This window comes from Podarcis melisellensis (genome assembly GCF_964234715.1).
Source record: "Podarcis melisellensis genome assembly, chromosome: 8".
NCBI classification, from domain to species: Eukaryota; Metazoa; Chordata; class Lepidosauria; order Squamata; family Lacertidae; genus Podarcis; species Podarcis melisellensis.
In genome coordinates this window covers 71,305,293-71,321,725 of record NC_138540.1, presented here as the reverse complement: position 1 = coordinate 71,321,725, position 16,433 = coordinate 71,305,293, and the positions used below count along the sequence as shown (strand labels likewise).

The 16,433-nt window shown below is 45.9% G+C and overlaps 1 protein-coding gene across 3 annotated transcripts in view; it reads right to left on the bottom strand.

Moving 5' to 3' along the window:
* The window catches only part of LUZP1 (leucine zipper protein 1), a 68,551-nt gene that overhangs the window by 3,805 nt on the left and 48,313 nt on the right, over positions 1 to 16,433 (bottom strand). For all 3 annotated transcript variants that reach the window (XM_081920556.1, XM_081920554.1, XM_081920555.1), the window contains exons 2-3: positions 8,823 to 12,117; positions 192 to 390 (exon numbers count right to left, since the gene is read on the bottom strand). In XM_081920556.1, coding sequence (XP_081776682.1) covers positions 208 to 390; positions 8,823 to 11,993 — 3,354 coding nt within the window. In that variant the 5' untranslated portion in view covers positions 11,994 to 12,117 and the 3' untranslated portion in view covers positions 192 to 207. The remainder of the gene's footprint in view (positions 1 to 191; positions 391 to 8,822; positions 12,118 to 16,433) is intronic.

Here is a 16,433-nt window from a genome sequence, read left to right as displayed (position 1 = left end):
CATCACCATTCATGGAAAGCCTGTGACATTTTTGCATATGCAGGGAGACTTCGATCAGATGCTTTCAAGCAAGTGATTTGCATGCTGCCCCGTCCAACTTAAGCACATGGCTGAGATGACACAGTTAGGCACTACCCATAAGAGGACAAAGTGGGAACAAGGACCTCTTGTTTAAAACAACACAAACATACCTCAACATCAAGAGGCTCAGTTGTCTTCTGAGCAGCCTTTGGTCCAACGCCTCCGCTCCTCAGCCTTGCTGTCCGACAGCTGGCGTGTGGCCTCCAGCCTGGCGTCTGACCTTTTCCTCGGTGTGTCAGCCCGGGCAAGCTGCTCAGAGGAGCCAAACGGTTTTCTTCTGGAACTGGGAACAAAATCTTTGTTTTCCTCCTGTACCAGAACCAGGAAAAAGGTTGGGTGCTTTAATATGATGGAGCCTCGCAGGAGTTGCTTCCAGACACAGAGTCTGGGTAAAGCCATCAAGCCCTGCCCTCTCACTTCCCCCAGGGTGAGTTTTCCCTCCCCAAAGCCCGACTCCATGGCTTGGTAGGAAGGCTGTGAGCTTTCTAAAAACATAAGCCACACAGTCCCCAAGTCTCCCTCTCCAGCCCTGCTTTCCCTTTTGGTCAGCAGCCACAGGGCTCTCTCATTTCCTTTCTTCTCGTTGCAGCTAGGATATCAATAGTGGGAAAGTGAGAAACATCCTCAGCCCCCTCCACCAAAAACTGGTACCAGGCCTATTTGATGTCTGGCTTTGATGGAGAAACTTACTCATAATTTGAGACTGGCCAAAGGCCAAGCCAAACCAGACAAGTTGGAAAATGTGCGGTTTCCATTTCTGACTTTTATTAATTCCACCTCCAAAGGTCTGAAGCCCTCTGCTCTGTATGCTGGCTTTGCGAGAGACTCTGCGCATTTGCATGACTGGTTCACCGTTTTTCTTGTTCTGTATTTGGCACACTGGCTTTGTAGCCCCACCTACCATGTATCTTAATTCACAGGGGGGGAGGGAGAGAATGATATGAGATCTGCATTTGTTCAATTGTACTTTACTGATCTTTTCTTGATCTTGGATGAAAAATTACTAAAATGCCTTAAAAAGCAAAAGAAACAAAGAAGGGTAGCAGCAGCCAGCAAGGAGCCTCCTCTCATTGCCTTCCAGTGGATTTAGAAATGCCTATCTGCGCCAACACATTGTTGAGACACGGAAGTTAAGAACTGCTGCAGCACTCACAGAGTCAAGGTGCACTTCCTGAGAAATAGGAAGATCAAAACATAATAATAATAATAATAATAATAATAATAATAATAATAATAGTTGTTGTTGTTGCAGCATGTACATCCCACCTTTTTCTGCAAGGAGCTCAAGGTGGCAAACTTGTTTCTCCCCTCACCTCATTTAATCAACAACAACCCTGTGAGGAAGGTTGGGTTGGGAGGCAGTGACTGGCCCCAAATCACCCAGCCAGTTTTATGGCCGCATGGGGATTTGAACCCTAGTCTCTCAGGTGCCAGTCCAACCAGCGTACCAATGAACCGCTCTGGGCATAACAGTCTGACAATTTACAATTTATGAAGTGGTCCAATATTTCCCTCCCTCCCTTTTTTTAAAAATCATCTTCAACTTCTTTGGAGCACCTAGTAAGTGAAGCACAGCACCACGCACAGAAAATGTCTTTTAAAATGCTCTAGGAAGCAACCTAGGGACGCGGGTGGCGCTGTGGGATAAACCACAGAGCCTAGGACTTGCCAGTCAGAAGGTCAGCGGTTGCAATCGCCGTGACGGGGTGAGCTCCCGTTGCTCAGTCCCTGCTCCTGCCAACATAGCAGTTTGAAAGCACGTCAAAGTGCAAGTAGATAAATAGGTACCGCTCCGGCGGGAAGGTAAACGGCATTTCCGTGCGCTGCTCTGGTTTGCCAGAAGCGGCTTAGTCATGCTGGCCACATGACCCGGAAGCTGTATGCCGGCTCCCTCGGCCAATAAAGCAAGATGAGCGCCGCAATCCCAGAGTCGGCCATGACTGGACCTAATGGTCAGGGGTCCCTTTACCTTTACCAAGCAACCGCACATCATATTGGGCAGGCCCCCTCCTGGGGTATTGTAAGGAGAAAAATATGTACAGTACCTTTTAGGGGCCTTGTATTGAGGGGGGAAGGTGGCTGCCTCCATAAATTCAAAAGGGGCAGCAATCTTTTTCTCAGGAGGGCATTCTGCAGGGTGGATAACAATAACCAAAATTTCCCTGCAATTTCACTTCTTACAAAAGACGGAACTGCCAGAAGGCCCTCAGAGCTAGACCTTGGTGTCCAGGCTGAATGATGGAGGTAGAGATGCACCTTCAGGTATACTGGGCCAAAGCCATTTAGGGCTTTAAAGGTCAACATCGACACTTTGAATTGTGCTCAGAAACGTACTGGGAGCCAATGTAGATCTTTTAGGACCGGTGTTATGTGGTTCCAGCAGCCACTCCCAGTTGCCAGTCTAGTAGCCACATTCTGGATTGGCTGTAGTTTCCAAATCACATTCAAAGGCAGCCTCATGTAGAGCGCACTGCAGTAGCCCAGATGGGACTTTGTTGGGGTGTGCGTTAAAAAATAATAATACTGCACTTGCAGGCTACCACCAGCAGAGGGAACTACAGCACAAGGCCGAGCTTTAATTTCAAGCTGGTATTATTCAAGTAGGGGCAGTAGCCAAACCCTACGTTCAAAAATCATTCCGTATGCGTCCCTCAGAATCACATGTCCTTTAAAACAAAAAGTGCATGCACGCACGCACTTTTAATTGTTGCCTTCTGCTTCCTTGAGCATTCGGAAGGCTGTGCGCTTGAGGTCTGCTAAGTCTTCGCTCTACCAGAAATCATCTCCGTGTTATGAATGTTTCGCTGATTATATTATTCGAACAAATGGCTATCACCTTAAAGGGAAGACCCTCCCTAATGTCAGGGCTTTCCCATTTCCAATTTTTCCTGTACACACGCACACAGGTGGACAAAAGCAACAGGATTTGATTCTCATCTTCCATGTGTTCAAGAGACAGCTGTGAAACTAGAGCTCGTCACTTAGGAACATAGGAAGCTACCTGATACTGAGTCAGGCCAGTATCCCCACGTTTTTAGGGGAATCGGACAATCTCAGCAGTACCTGGAGATGCTGGGGACTGAACCCGAGACCTTCTGCATGCAAAGCACGTGTTCTACCACTGAGCTATGGCTCCTCTGTTAAAAGCTTTTGTTCAGGAAAATGGCACAGAAGTGAGTGGAACTACGCGGCCTTTTGATTACAATCAAACTATTTCACTGGAATGTGATTTGTCAAACTGCCTGGTCTTAGTACTCTGCACTACCTGTGACAGTACTTTAAACGGTCATGATTTCCACCAAAGCATCTTGAGAGCTGTAGTTTGTTTAGGACGGCGGGAGTTCTGAAAAGGTAAAGATACCCCTGACTGTTCGGTCCAGTCGCGGATGACTCTGGGGTTGCGGCACTCATCTCGCTTTACTGGCCGAGGGAGCCGGCGTACAGCTTCCGGGTCATGTGTCCAGCATGACTAAGCTGCTTCTGGCAAACCAGAGCAGGGCATGGAAACGCCGTTTACCTTCCCGCCGGAGTGGTACCTATTTATCTACTTGCACTTTGACATGCTTTCAAACTGCTAGGTTGGCAGGAGCAGGGACCGAGCAACGGGAGCTCACCCCGTCACGGGGATTCGAACCGCCGACCTTCCGATCGGCAACCCCTAGGCTCTGTGGTTTAACCCACAGCGCCACACATGTTCTTAGGAGACCTCTATTCCCCTCCCTCATAGAACTACAATTCCCAGAGTTTCCTGGGAAGAGGGACTGTTAAACCACACTGAAAATTGTAGCTCTGTGAAGGGAAAAGGGATATATCCTAACAAGAGAGTCAGCAAGAGATTCCCCCGCTTCTTAAGATCTTCCAAAAAAACTTTTGGCATATCTCAGTGTCTTTTGCAGATACAAATTTCTTAAAAAGTGATAAAATTCAACAAATAAATCCCAGGGCATGACCTTGAAGGGATACGATGCAGCAACTTTGCTGAAGCTAAGCAGGGCTGGGTCTGGATGAAAGACCCCCGTGGATCACAGAATCGTGGCGTTGCAAGGGACCCTAAGGGTCATCTAGTTCAACCCCCTGCAATGCAGGAATCTCAACGAAAGCATCCGTGGCGGAAAGAAAGGAAAGCTATAAATGAAATACCGTATTGGCTCGAATATAAGCTGCACTCGAATGTAAGCCGCACCTTTAAAATTGGGGGCGGGGGGGGGGAGAGAAAAAAAGAAAAAATACCCATAAGGTTGTGAAAGAAGCCGCACTTTAACTTTTCAGTGTCGGAATTTGGGGGGAAAGTGAGGCTTATATTCAGGCCAATATGGTAAATGAAATCCTTCGGTAGCCAATGCTGATTGCGCTTTATGATTCAAGTTGTTCTGAGATTGATCAGTTTCCTGTTGAGCTATATAATGCACTGTCGTTAGACCCATTTTCCTATCGTTGATTAATCCGCAGATAACGCCCTTGTAAGCTGGGCAATTAAGACTCTTGTTACACTATATTTGCTAATGATTTTGAAATACGTTTACTTGTGTATCAGTGTATCCTTAATGCACTTATATTTGTGTGTACTTAATTTTTTTTATTTTTTTGGTCCATGCATTATGTATATATGAGGTGTCGCTGTGTCTGTTTTTCATTTCCACTGTCAGCAGGTGTTTAAGTTTGAGAAACGATATATATCTCCTACCTGTGACAGTATTGGGGCAATGGAAGAAACTGCCTAGGAGAGTCACAGGATATTTATAGTGCAGGTGTAAAAGAGCACAGAAAGGCAGCAGAGCTGATTTGGATAGAATTAGTGCTTCCTGCCTTGCTGCATTCTAAATTTAAGGTGCCAAAAGTGTAAGAAGGGTTTAAAATTTCATTTCTCGCTGACATGGTTCCTATTAGCACTGTAAATACTGCCTACATCATTTATTTTTAACAGATGGGATGGGAAGTGCTGCAGTCTGGAATGCTTCTGTTCAGTCACGCCCTCTTCCAGGAAACTCCATTCCACACACAAACACACCCCCATAGTTTTGTGTGAACACCCAACAAATGGCCGGTCGTTATTCTGTGCCCAGTGGTGGGGTGGTTTTTTTTTACATTCTTCTCTTCTTCAATTGAATTTATAACCCCAAGGCCCATTGATTTCAGTGAAACCTAGGCACACTTTGGGCTGGTTAAGGCAAGCCCCCCTTCACATATTAGTCACATGATGGGAGATCATGTGATTACAGGGCCTTGGGACTGCACTGCCACCACTGCTGAAGCGAGGCTCCCCTTGGCTCTCTACCTGCCTGAAGCAAGGAAGCCTATGTGCATAAAGGTGTATAGGTACAGGGTTCCCCACCTCAGAAATCCAAATGCAACCCCATTTTGAATACCATTCTGATCGCCTCGACTCAAAAGGGATATATTTAGAGTTGGAAAAGGTTCAGGAAAGAGCAACCAGAATTATCAAGGGATGGAGCAACACTTCTGGGCTGCATCAACAGAAGTATAGTGTCCCGATGAAGAGAAGTAAGAGTACCACTCTATTCGGCCTTGGTAAGACCACACCTGGAAGACTGTATCCAGTTCTGGGAACCACAATTTAAGAAGGATGTTGACAAACTGGAATGTGTGCAGAGAAGGGCAACCAAGATGATCAAGGGTCTGGAAACCAAGCCTTATGAGGAACAGCTGAAGGAGCTGGGTATGTTTAGCCCAGAGAAGAGGGGACTAGGAGGAGATATGATAGCCATCTTCAAATATATTAAGGACTGCCATGTGGAGAAGGGAGCATGGTTGTTTTCTCCTGCTATGGAGGGCAGCACTCGAACCAATGGCTTAAATTTGCAAGAAAGGAGCTTCCAACTAAACATTCGGGGGAAAACTTTCTGATGGTAAGAGCTGTGTGGCAGTGGAATTGACTCCCATGAGAGGTGTTGGACTCTCCTTCCTTGGAGGTTTTTAAGCAGAGGTTGGATGGCCATCTGTCAGGGATGCTTTAGCTGAGATTCCTGCATTGCAGGGGGTTGGACTAGATGATCACTGGGTCCCTTCCAACTCTTGGATTCTATGCTGCTATGCATTTGGGTGGGTTTTTTTCATTTAGAGGAAAGCCAAGCAAGAGGTGACATGATAGAATTTTATAAAAATTATGCATACCGTGGAGAAAGTGGGCAGAGAAGAGTTTGCTTTGATTAATGAGTGTTAGAAAAATGTTGGAATGAAGTTATATGGCTTTAGTAGAAATGTTATAAGGAATTAAGTATAAATAGATTATTAGACTATTAAAGGAAAAAATAAGGTTAGAATATGTTAAAATAATTATAGGATAGAAAACAGAGGAAGATGGAAAGGAATTGCTGAAAAAATGAACAGAAGTGGAATACAAAAAGGGAGGTGTGAGGAGGTCGCTGAGATAAGGGAATGAAAGATAAGATATTGAAATTGTTTGATGTGTTTTAAATTGTTTTTGTTTTGTGTTGTTAGTTTATTGTGTTAGTGTTATGTAGTGTTTTTGTATTGTATTGTTCTTTTTTTGTAGTGTTTAATTTATTGGAAAAGTAATAAATATTATTTTCAAAAAAAGAAAAGAAAAAAAGAAGGGAGCCAAACCAATTTTGAAAGCGGCTAAAAAGAAAAAAAGAGAAGAGTTTACTTTGCTCCCTCCTAACACTAGAACAGGGACGCGGGTGGCACTGTGGGTTAAACCACAGAGCCTAGGACTAGCCGATCAGAATGTCAGCGGTTCGAATCCCCGCAACGGGGTGAGCTCCCGTTGCTCAGTCCCTGCTCCTGCCAACCTAGCAGTCTGAAAGCATGTCAAAGTGCAAGTAGATAAATAGGTATCACTCCAGCGGGAAGGTAAACGGCGTTTCCATGTGCTGCTCTGGTTCGCCAGAAGCGGCTTAGTTATGCTGGCCACATGACCCAAAAGCTATACGCCGGCTTCCTCGGCCAATAAAGCGAGATGAGAGCCGCAACCCCAGAGTCGGCCACGACTGGACTTAATGGTCAGGGGTCCCTTTACCTTTAACACTAGAATTCAAGCACCAATTAGTTATCTAAATATTGACAAGAATACCACTACATTAGGTGCTACACTGACACCCCATCCCCAATCAACTGCACACAGAGAATATAAAGCAACTGACTGGATAGGAAGGGCCTGGGATATTTTGGTGCCTGAGATAAACAATCTAAATAGAACTCATTTCCCACCTCCTCCACAGAGCACAATCACTGTATAATGAAGAAAACAACTCATTTCAGTTCATCAAATAAAGGTGAAATTTATGACAACTCAGTGAAATAGTAAGAATTATTTAAAAGTGTGCCCATCTCTCTCTCTCTCTCTCTCTCTCTCTCTCTCTCTCTCTCTCTCTCTCTCTCTCTCTCTCTCTTTCTCTCTCTCTCTCATTAGCATGGATTATGCTGGAAAGTTACCCAAGGACCGTGCCTCAACAGGTCAGATATGTTAAGAGTACAATTCTATAGATGTCTATGCAGAAGAAAATCCCACAAGAATTCACTGAAGCTTAGTCCCAGGTAAATTGGTACAAAACTGTAGCCACAGTCTCTCTCACTTGGCCATCGATGAGGACATCCAGGGTTTGTGCTTAGCCAGGCTTCCTCAACTTCAGCCCTCCAGATGTTTTGAGACTACAATTCCCATCATCCCTGACCACTGGTCCTGCTAGCTAGAGATCATGGGAGTTGTAGGCCAAAAACATAGGGAGGGCCAAGGTTGAGGAAGCCTGTGCTTAGCTAAGAGATGGGGACAATTCAGTACAGCACCTGATCCAATGAAGAGGTATGGTTTGCTGGTATTTAAATTCCTATTTGGTGTTTATTAGAATCTGGGTGACTCTGCTACTTGGGGTGAGATAAGGTGGGTAGTGACAGGGCAGGAGGCCTTTTTCAGACGTGACAACCCATTAACAGAATTCTGTAGCCAAACAGGTTTGCCTTACACTCACTTTGTTGTCTTTTGAGAACCAGGCAAACCCAAGAAGCTTCCTTTCCACTGGATTTTTTTGGGGCAAGAAAGGAACAACAGGGCTCCCTTCCGAGCAGTGGGAGTAACTCCCTCTGTTTCTTTCATCTCCCATATCCCACGGAAATGAGGAAAGCCCCCATCTCTCCCCAATGCCAAATAATGCAGGGAAGGAAAGTGATGACGAGCACAAACGACAGCTGGCTCATAAGCCAAGTCAACATTTGTGGAGCCCTGCCCAAGGTCATGTACAGTGGTACCTTGGGTTACATACGCTTCAGGTTACACACTCCGCTAACCCAGAAACTGTGCTTCAGATTAAGAACAGAAATTGGGCTCCGGCGGCGCAATGGCAGCGGGAGGCCCCATTAGCTAATGTGGTGCTTCAGGTTAAGAACAGTTTCAGGTTAAGTACAGACCTCCGGAACGAATTAAGTACTTAACCCAAGGTACCACTGTATTTTATATTTTACTATTTGACCGTTTTTATTCTTTAAAAGAACTCTGCAAGTGGCCTTCTATGAAGCTGCAAAAGGCAAATATATTATACAAATAAACACATACATAAAATATGCCAATGTTATTATTGTATTATTACATATCAAGGGGATGGGGAAGCCAAGACTGAGACAGTTTCCTACTTTCATAGCAAGCGTAGCCCATACCCTCAAAAAAGTTTCATCTTCTCCTTGAATTTTTTTTAAAAAGATATTTCCCCGCCTGTCTTGATTTAGGAATGCAAAAGTTTTACAGTAAAAGTTCAGAGCACACTTACCGGTAATACTGTGCAGCTCCAAGGGGAAGCAGTCGCAGGATCACTAATGCCGCTTCTCTGGCCAAGCATCTCGGATGCAGTTAAGCTACTTTTGGTCCTTCTAGAGTCTAATTCCAGAGCATTCCAAGAGTTTATACCAGCGCTGGCCCTTCTGGAATTCTGCTCAATTGCATATATGCGTGCACTAGTCCCTTCTGGTTTGTGGGGGTCGGTAGATGACCTATATGGATTTCGAGGGGTTGCATTTTCAACCGCCTTCGTCGCAGAGTCCTCCGACGATTGCAAGCCCCGCCGCGTTCGCCACGCGCTTCTCACCGTGACGTGTTTGGTGTCGGGCGAGTTGGCCTCTGAAGCACCGTGGCTCTTCCAGTTGATTGTCTCCACAGGCGGCTCGCTGTTCTTCTCGCCAAATTCAGAAGGTTTTATCGTGATGCTGCTTTTTGAGACTACCGTTTCCACCCTGCTCCTAGGAGCAGGGTCCCCGTTCTTCTCAGCCTCGGGTAACTTCAGGGTTATATTGCTCTTGTTAATCGGTATCTCGTAAGGTGTGCTGGTTGCGTTTGTCCCCAGCGAAAGCTCGTTCGGAAGCACTCGGATGTTGCTGGCAGATATGTGCTGCTGTTCTTTCGCGGCATCGCTCGCGCTGGTCCTTTGAGTGACAGGCTCAGATGGGTAAATGGTGATGCTGCTCGTCATTTTGTGTGACACTGTCTTGAAGACGGGCTGCTGCTTTTCAGAGCTGGCTTCTGGCCCTGTGCCGCCCATGATTTCCTTCACGTCCTTTTCCACAATCGCAGGCTTGATGACGGCTTTAGACCTCAGTGCTTCTCTGGGACTGAACTGCCTTCTCGATTTCGTCCCTGTAAGGGCAGCGGCTGAAGAAGCCCTGGAGGACCTGCTGAGCTCTTCCTCGCTGCTAGTACTTTTATCGTTTTCAAAAGGAGATGTTCGAATACCCCGCTTGGAGCTTGCGAACTCTCTAGATGCAGGTTCCCTTTTCAGCCCTACGTCAGCAGCAGCAGCAGCAGAAGCGGTTGCCATTTTACTTGTCTCTTCACTGGTGCTGAATTTTTCATGGCTGTTGTTGTTGATAGCTCTGGCCCTTGCAGAAGTGGGTTTCAGGCCCCCGTTGTTAGAGTTTGCTGAGGCTGAGGCAGCGGTCTGATCCATTTCTTCCTTCTGAGGATCTGAGGGACTCTGCAAGAGATCTTCCTGACTTCTTGAAATGAGCCAAGACTTTGCTAAAGGTGAGGGCTTCACCATTCCGTGTGGAGGTTCTCTTTCCTGGGAGTTTACTGCCTTTGGAGAGCTCTCTTCCAAGTGCTGCCTGCGAGATGAGACCAAAGCGGTTTCCATCTTTGAGGTGGCAGGTTCAGCAGCTAACGTCTCCGTAGAGAGATAATTCCTATAGGACAAAGCAGTTCCATTGGAGGCCCCGCGGTTAGTTTTTGAGATGCGAGTCTCTGTCGAAAGAGCAGGTTGTTCTGCAACGTGCGTCTTAATTCCCTTTTCAGAAGGCGATACGGAGGTTTCCGTTTTGCTGGGCTTCTCTTCAAGTTCGTCAGACTTACAGTGATGAGCGTCGTTTGGTGATTGGGAGGTTTTTTCCACTTTGCTCCTCAACGCACTCTCGTTCTTGGGTTTCGAAGAGGCTTTCCAAGACTTGTGCTCCTGTGCTGCAGGTGGGTAACGACTAAGCACAGATGGCTGCTCTCTAGATTTCTTTACTTCCGCCGGTGGGTTTCCACTGTCTTTCTGCGAGGAAAAGTGCATGCCCAGCGTGGATTTGTCTTCTGTCCGTTTAGCATCAGTTGCTAAGGTGTCCAATAACGCTGATGTGCTCGATGCTTTGGCTGCTCTCCTGCTATTTAGGTTAGGGCTGGTGACCCTCTTGCTGCCTTGGCTCTCGCTATTAAATGAGAATTCTCGGTTGCGTATCCTCTCCCGCCTGTGCTGAGGAGAAAGTTCCCGAGACTTATGCTTAGAAATAGCTGACTCCGCTGTGACAGCTCTGTGTTTGGGTCTGTCGTGCTTCACTCGGCTAGGTAAGTTAATTTCCTCTGTTTCTGCCTCACCATTCTCCAGTTCTTTCTGCCTCTTCAAGTGCGTTTTTATTTCTTCAAGTTGGCCTATGAGGAGCTTATTTTTGTTTTGCTCGCTCAAGTAGCTGTCATGCAGGTCATTATTCTTTGCTCTCAGGGTTTTGAGCTCTTCTTCTAAAGACTCAAAGTGTTTGATCTGAGTCTTTAGCTTCTCAATTTCTTGGTTGAGGTCCTTCACTTTGTTGTCTTCTTGATTCTTATTCTTCTGATTTTCCGATTTGTTCCGAGTTTCGTTTTCCACAAGCTTTAGGTATTCCAAACTCCCTTTTCTCCTCGTTTCCTTCGAGGACAGCGCCGAAGTTGTCAAGTCAACTTCAATCCTCAGGTCATTTCTGTCCAGAATACTATTGGATGATCTTTCCAGCAGGTTAGATGTGTTTCGCGTTTGATCTGCCCGGTTCAGTTTATTATTTTGCTCAAGCTTTTGTGTCAGCTCTTGTATTATTTTCTCATTCTGCTTCTCCTTCTCAGTGAAGTGTTTCTTTTCGTTAACAAACGTGAGAGCTAGCGACTTAAGCTTTTCCAGTTCACTCACTAAGCTCTGCTCAGTTTTATCCAGCCTGTCTTCAGATTGCTCAAGTTCCTTTACTTTAGCCCTAAGAACTTCCAGTTCCGTCGAGATTTTCTTCGTCAAGTTTTTCTCCTCGTTGAGGCTGAGGCAGAGCTGAGTACAGTCATTCTTGCTTCTGCCAAAAGCTTCCTCCAGCTTTTCCAACTCTGCCATTCGCTTCTGAAGCCGCTCGATTTCGGATTTCAGCTCCCGAGTGAGACTTTCCTCCTCCTCCAGTTTCTCCTTCATCAGCTGGCAAAGCTCTTCCGCTTTCCTGATCTCCTCATCCTTCCCTTCAATTTTCAAGACTCTTTTGCGCAAAACTTCCACATCGGCCAGCATGCTCGAGTTGCTGCCTTCTGCCTGGATAACTTTGTCCTGCAAGTCCAGCAACTCATCCTCAGCTTTCTGGAGGTTTTTCGTCGCTTCCTCTAATTCATCGAGACGGCGGCCGAGACTCTGGAGCTTGAAACGTAAGTGGCGATTCGACGTCTCTTTATAAGCTGAATAGTCCGCCATGTTTGTTCTACTCCCCTGCTTTCAGTTTTGTTTTGTTTTTTCAGATGGGAGCGAGGAAATGGATTTTTAAAACTCTTTATTCTTCTACTTGTTTCATTAAGTTCCTTGGGAAGATGACCAGCACCTGGAAAGAGAAAGCAGGTGGTAAGTATAATGGAAAGGATATTTCTAATTGCTTTTCTTTCCAAGAGCTGTGATTCAAATTGATCTGATTGGTAGAGGAAGGGCTACTGCACAGTGGCAGAACACATGCTTTGCATGCAAAAGGACCCAGTCCCAGTCCCTGCCATTTCAAGGTAGGACTGGGAAAGACTAATGTACACTCCCCTCCCCAAAAACTGCTGCCAGTCAGTGTGTAGACAATGCCAAGCTAAATAACACTTTTCTGTCACACATGCAGAACAGGTCCCGACGAGCCTGGATAGCTCAGTTGGTTAGAGCGTGGTGCTGATAATGCCAAGGTCACAGGTTTGGTCCCTGTAAGCTGCATATTCCTGCATTGCAGGGGGTTAGACAAGATCCTTAGGGTCTCTTCTAAGCCTGCAATTCTATGATTCAAGGTTTGTTATATTGTCACCAAGGATGCTGGACAAGGGCGATGCAGAAGCAGCCAGCCCTTATGTGTTTATCCTCACAAGACTGTCATGAGGCGCATTAAAGACCATTGTGGTGCCTTTCTGCGAAGCCTGTTTAGAAATGACTCACATCCCGCAGGCAGAAGGTCATTTAGCAGCAACTCGGCCACCTGCGGCCTCTGCGAAAGCAGGCCACGCTCTTTTCCTGAAGTTGCCACTTTGAGCAGAAGGCATAGGCAGTGTTCCATGTCCAGAATTTCAAGATAATGCAGCCCCTTGCCTCCCCAACTCAGCCTTGAAGGGGTGGGGGTGGGCTGCGTATTTCCAAAGGTATGCAACATTCTCAGCTCTGATCATAATGAGTCCCATTATGCCAAGGGGAAGGAGGAAAACAACAGAGAAAGTCCCCCAAAAAGTGACAAAGGGGGAGGGAAGAGAAGGGAATGCCCAATTTTATGATGACACAACATATACGAGCAAGCCAAAAATATACTTCTGTATCCTCCTTTTATCTGGCAGCGACCTTCCTTTCCAACAGTATCCTGATGCCATCTGTTTGCAAGGGCAGAAGTCTCTGTCCCAATTCCCACCTCAGGTGTGAGTCACAAGGTTATAATGCAGTTCTCCAGTTTTGCAAAGGGGAGCTGCTGTTCTTCTCCCAAAATGGTCAGGAATTTCCTCTTCCCTGCCCGTCACTCAGTACCTGGGGGCTGAGGAAGGTGCAGAAACGGGGCCTGGTGGAAATGAGAAAGGGGTTGGAGCAATTTGCCTATTGGGAAAGGTTGCTTTTTAGTTTTAGGAACATGGGGTATGTGCTAGAGGTGCATATTGTTTTACGTGGCATGGAGAAAATGGGACACAGGCCTCTCACGTAATCCTAGATCCCAGGAAAACCCAAGTTGCATGTTGGGTGGGTATCACTCAGCTCATAGCTAAACTATGGGATTCAGTGCTGCAAGGTGCGATGGTCCACCAGCACAGATGGCTTTAAAAGGGGAAACAGACAAATTCATGGAGCGTAAGTCTACCAATGGCTACCATTCATGACGGCTGTGTACTACCACCTCATGTCTGATCTGAACTCATGGAAAACCACTGCCAGTCATTATAGAAACAACAGTGGTCTTTAATAGTCCAACTTGGCAGAAGACAACTCCCTGTGTCCGTATGTCAGAAGGTGTGCAGCAGTGCTCTGTGACAGCTGAAGGTTCCAAGTCATCTTCATGGGTAGTCCCATGTGAAACCAACTGCAGTAATCAAGGCTCAAAGTTTCAGAAGCATGGATTGGCATGTAGCAAGGTCTCGCCTTGCCATAAAATGGCCTCCTAATTAGGCCAAGATTTTTTTTGGGGGGGGAGCACCTCCTGGCAACAGCACTGGGATACAGTATTACTGGATCCAGTATTACTGGATCCTAGGCTCTTAACATGAAAACCGAGGATCACAAAAACCCTATTGGTCACTGGTAGGCTGATCCCCTCCAGAATAAGGCTATTTTTCAACCATCCCCATCTCCAGCTTGTCTAGGTTCAATTTTAACTTATTCACCCCGAGCCATCTGAACATGACATTCAAACCCTGTTTCAGGACAAAGATAAAGCTTGTTCACACATTACACTGAACCCAGGTACAAGCTGTCTCTGTTCATGTTTAAGTCGTTGTGTGAAAGAGTGCAGCTTGTTCGTTTGTGCATTTCAACTATTTGTGGACAGTGGTACCTCGTGTTATGTACCATACTCCTTACGAACGCTTGGGTTTCGCCCTCCACTAACCCAGAAGTAGATGCCCCTTGTTGTGAACTTTGCCTCGGGATGTGAGCGGAAGTTGCGCTCCAGCAGTGCGGCAGGCGCCATTAGTGAAAGCGCACCTCATGTTACGAGCGTTTTCTGGTTACGAACGGACCTCCGGAACTAATTAAGTTCGTAACCAGTGGTACCACTGTACACAGATTGTGCACTCACTATTAGCTGTAAACAACCCTGTAACTTGATCCTGAATGTTCTGTTATTTTTAATTGTTTCATTTATGGGTCCCTTTACACATGAACAGTCCCAAAGCAACTCAAAATATATTTAGAGTGAGGTCTCATCAGTGTAGCAATATATATTGATCACCCTCCTATCAATTCACATTGACAGATGAAATCAATCGGATCATTCGGTGGAACTGCTAAAGCAAATCATTTGGAAGGCATTCCCCTAAACACTTGTTAAATGTAGCAGGCAACGCAACAGAAGATCATGGTCTATGGTACCAAAAGCTACAGGCAGATCCAGCACGACCAGAAATGAGGAATTTCCCTTAACAAGTTCATAGAATCATGAAACTGTAGAGTTGGAAGGGACTCCGAGGATCATCTAGTCTGACCCCCTGCAATGCAGGAAACTCAGCTAAAGCATCCATGACAAGATGGCCATCCAACCTCTGCTTAAAAACCTCCAAGGAAGGAGAGTCCACCGCCTCTCGTGGGAGTCTATTCCACTGCCGAACAGCTCTTACTGTCAGAAAGTTTTTTCTGAATCTCCTTTCTTGGAACTTGAAGCCATTGGTTCAATACGAAGCTCAATACAAAGATCACACACCGGGTCACCTAACGTCTTCTCCATCTCACAGACGGTGCAGAAACCACACGGGAAAGTATGACTTTCGAATGTGACCTAGAAGGACTCAGCACTTAACAGACACCATGGGAAATGTAACTGCAAGGACCTTTACTCCTAATGTGCTTCTTGACTGAAGGCTCCTTCGCACAGCTATCCCAGAGGGATCTACCAGGACTAGTCCTCTGCAGCAAATCCTCATTCATCCCTACATAATAAAAGGGGCCACGCTAGCCTTGTGGTCTGATTAGCCCTGCTGCGATAGCCTTGCGACATTTTGCCTTCAGTTGCCAAAGAGCCAAGTGATGCTATCCCAATGAGCAATCTTGTGGTGCAAATGGCTATTTGATGTTATTCACAGGGTTCCTTGTCTGCAAACCTTCTGACTACTGAAAGTCACTGAGAGCAATTATGGTGTTTATCTTAAGAAACGTGGGTAATGATGGCTGGCACCTGTGATTTTAGTAGGAGCCTGTCACAAGTCCATTGCTGTCTGGGCTGTTGTTTCCTTAGGACCTTTGATCTCTTCAAGTGCTAGACAGGGAAAATTCACAGACAATGAAGGGACGAAGAACAGAGGGAGAGGGGGCAGGTGATGGACTTGTGACATGCCCCCACAGACACCACCGCCTCCTGGCTCCTTCTTTTACAGGAGGAATTCAAGTGCACGCTGGTACTTTAGGTTTGTGCATTTAAAGTGGATTGAAGCACGACAAACCCACTTTTTAAAAATAAAAATAAAAAGTGTGGTTTGGAAAGTGACAGGGAAATGCATTGAACTAATGATTAACAGGATGGTGTATAAACACCCCACAAGCAAATCAGAATGAATGAAAGATTGTAGAGTTGGAATAGAGACCCCAAGGGTCATCTAGTCCAACCCCCCGCAAAGCAGGAATCTTAGCATGAGCTCCTGCATCCAATTTGAAACCATATCAGACCCTGCTTAAATTTGCAAATGCACTAGCAGTTTTTGAATGCTTATTGTTATGTAAGTGCCCTGTAAACAAATCAGAACAAATGCTCGATAAAGACCAGACATAATCTAACCACCATGTAAGCCTTGTGCAAGCAAATTAGGATGAATACTAAATAAACAGGTCGTCTTGAGAAGCCCTCTAAAAATAACCACCATCTACACACCAACTCCACATTAGTTGAAGGCAGCGACTGATGTTTACACTCTATGAAGCATGAATGCTATTCAACGTTACTATTTCCAACTACGTTTTACTCAAAGTAGTCCCATTGAAATTAATATGCCT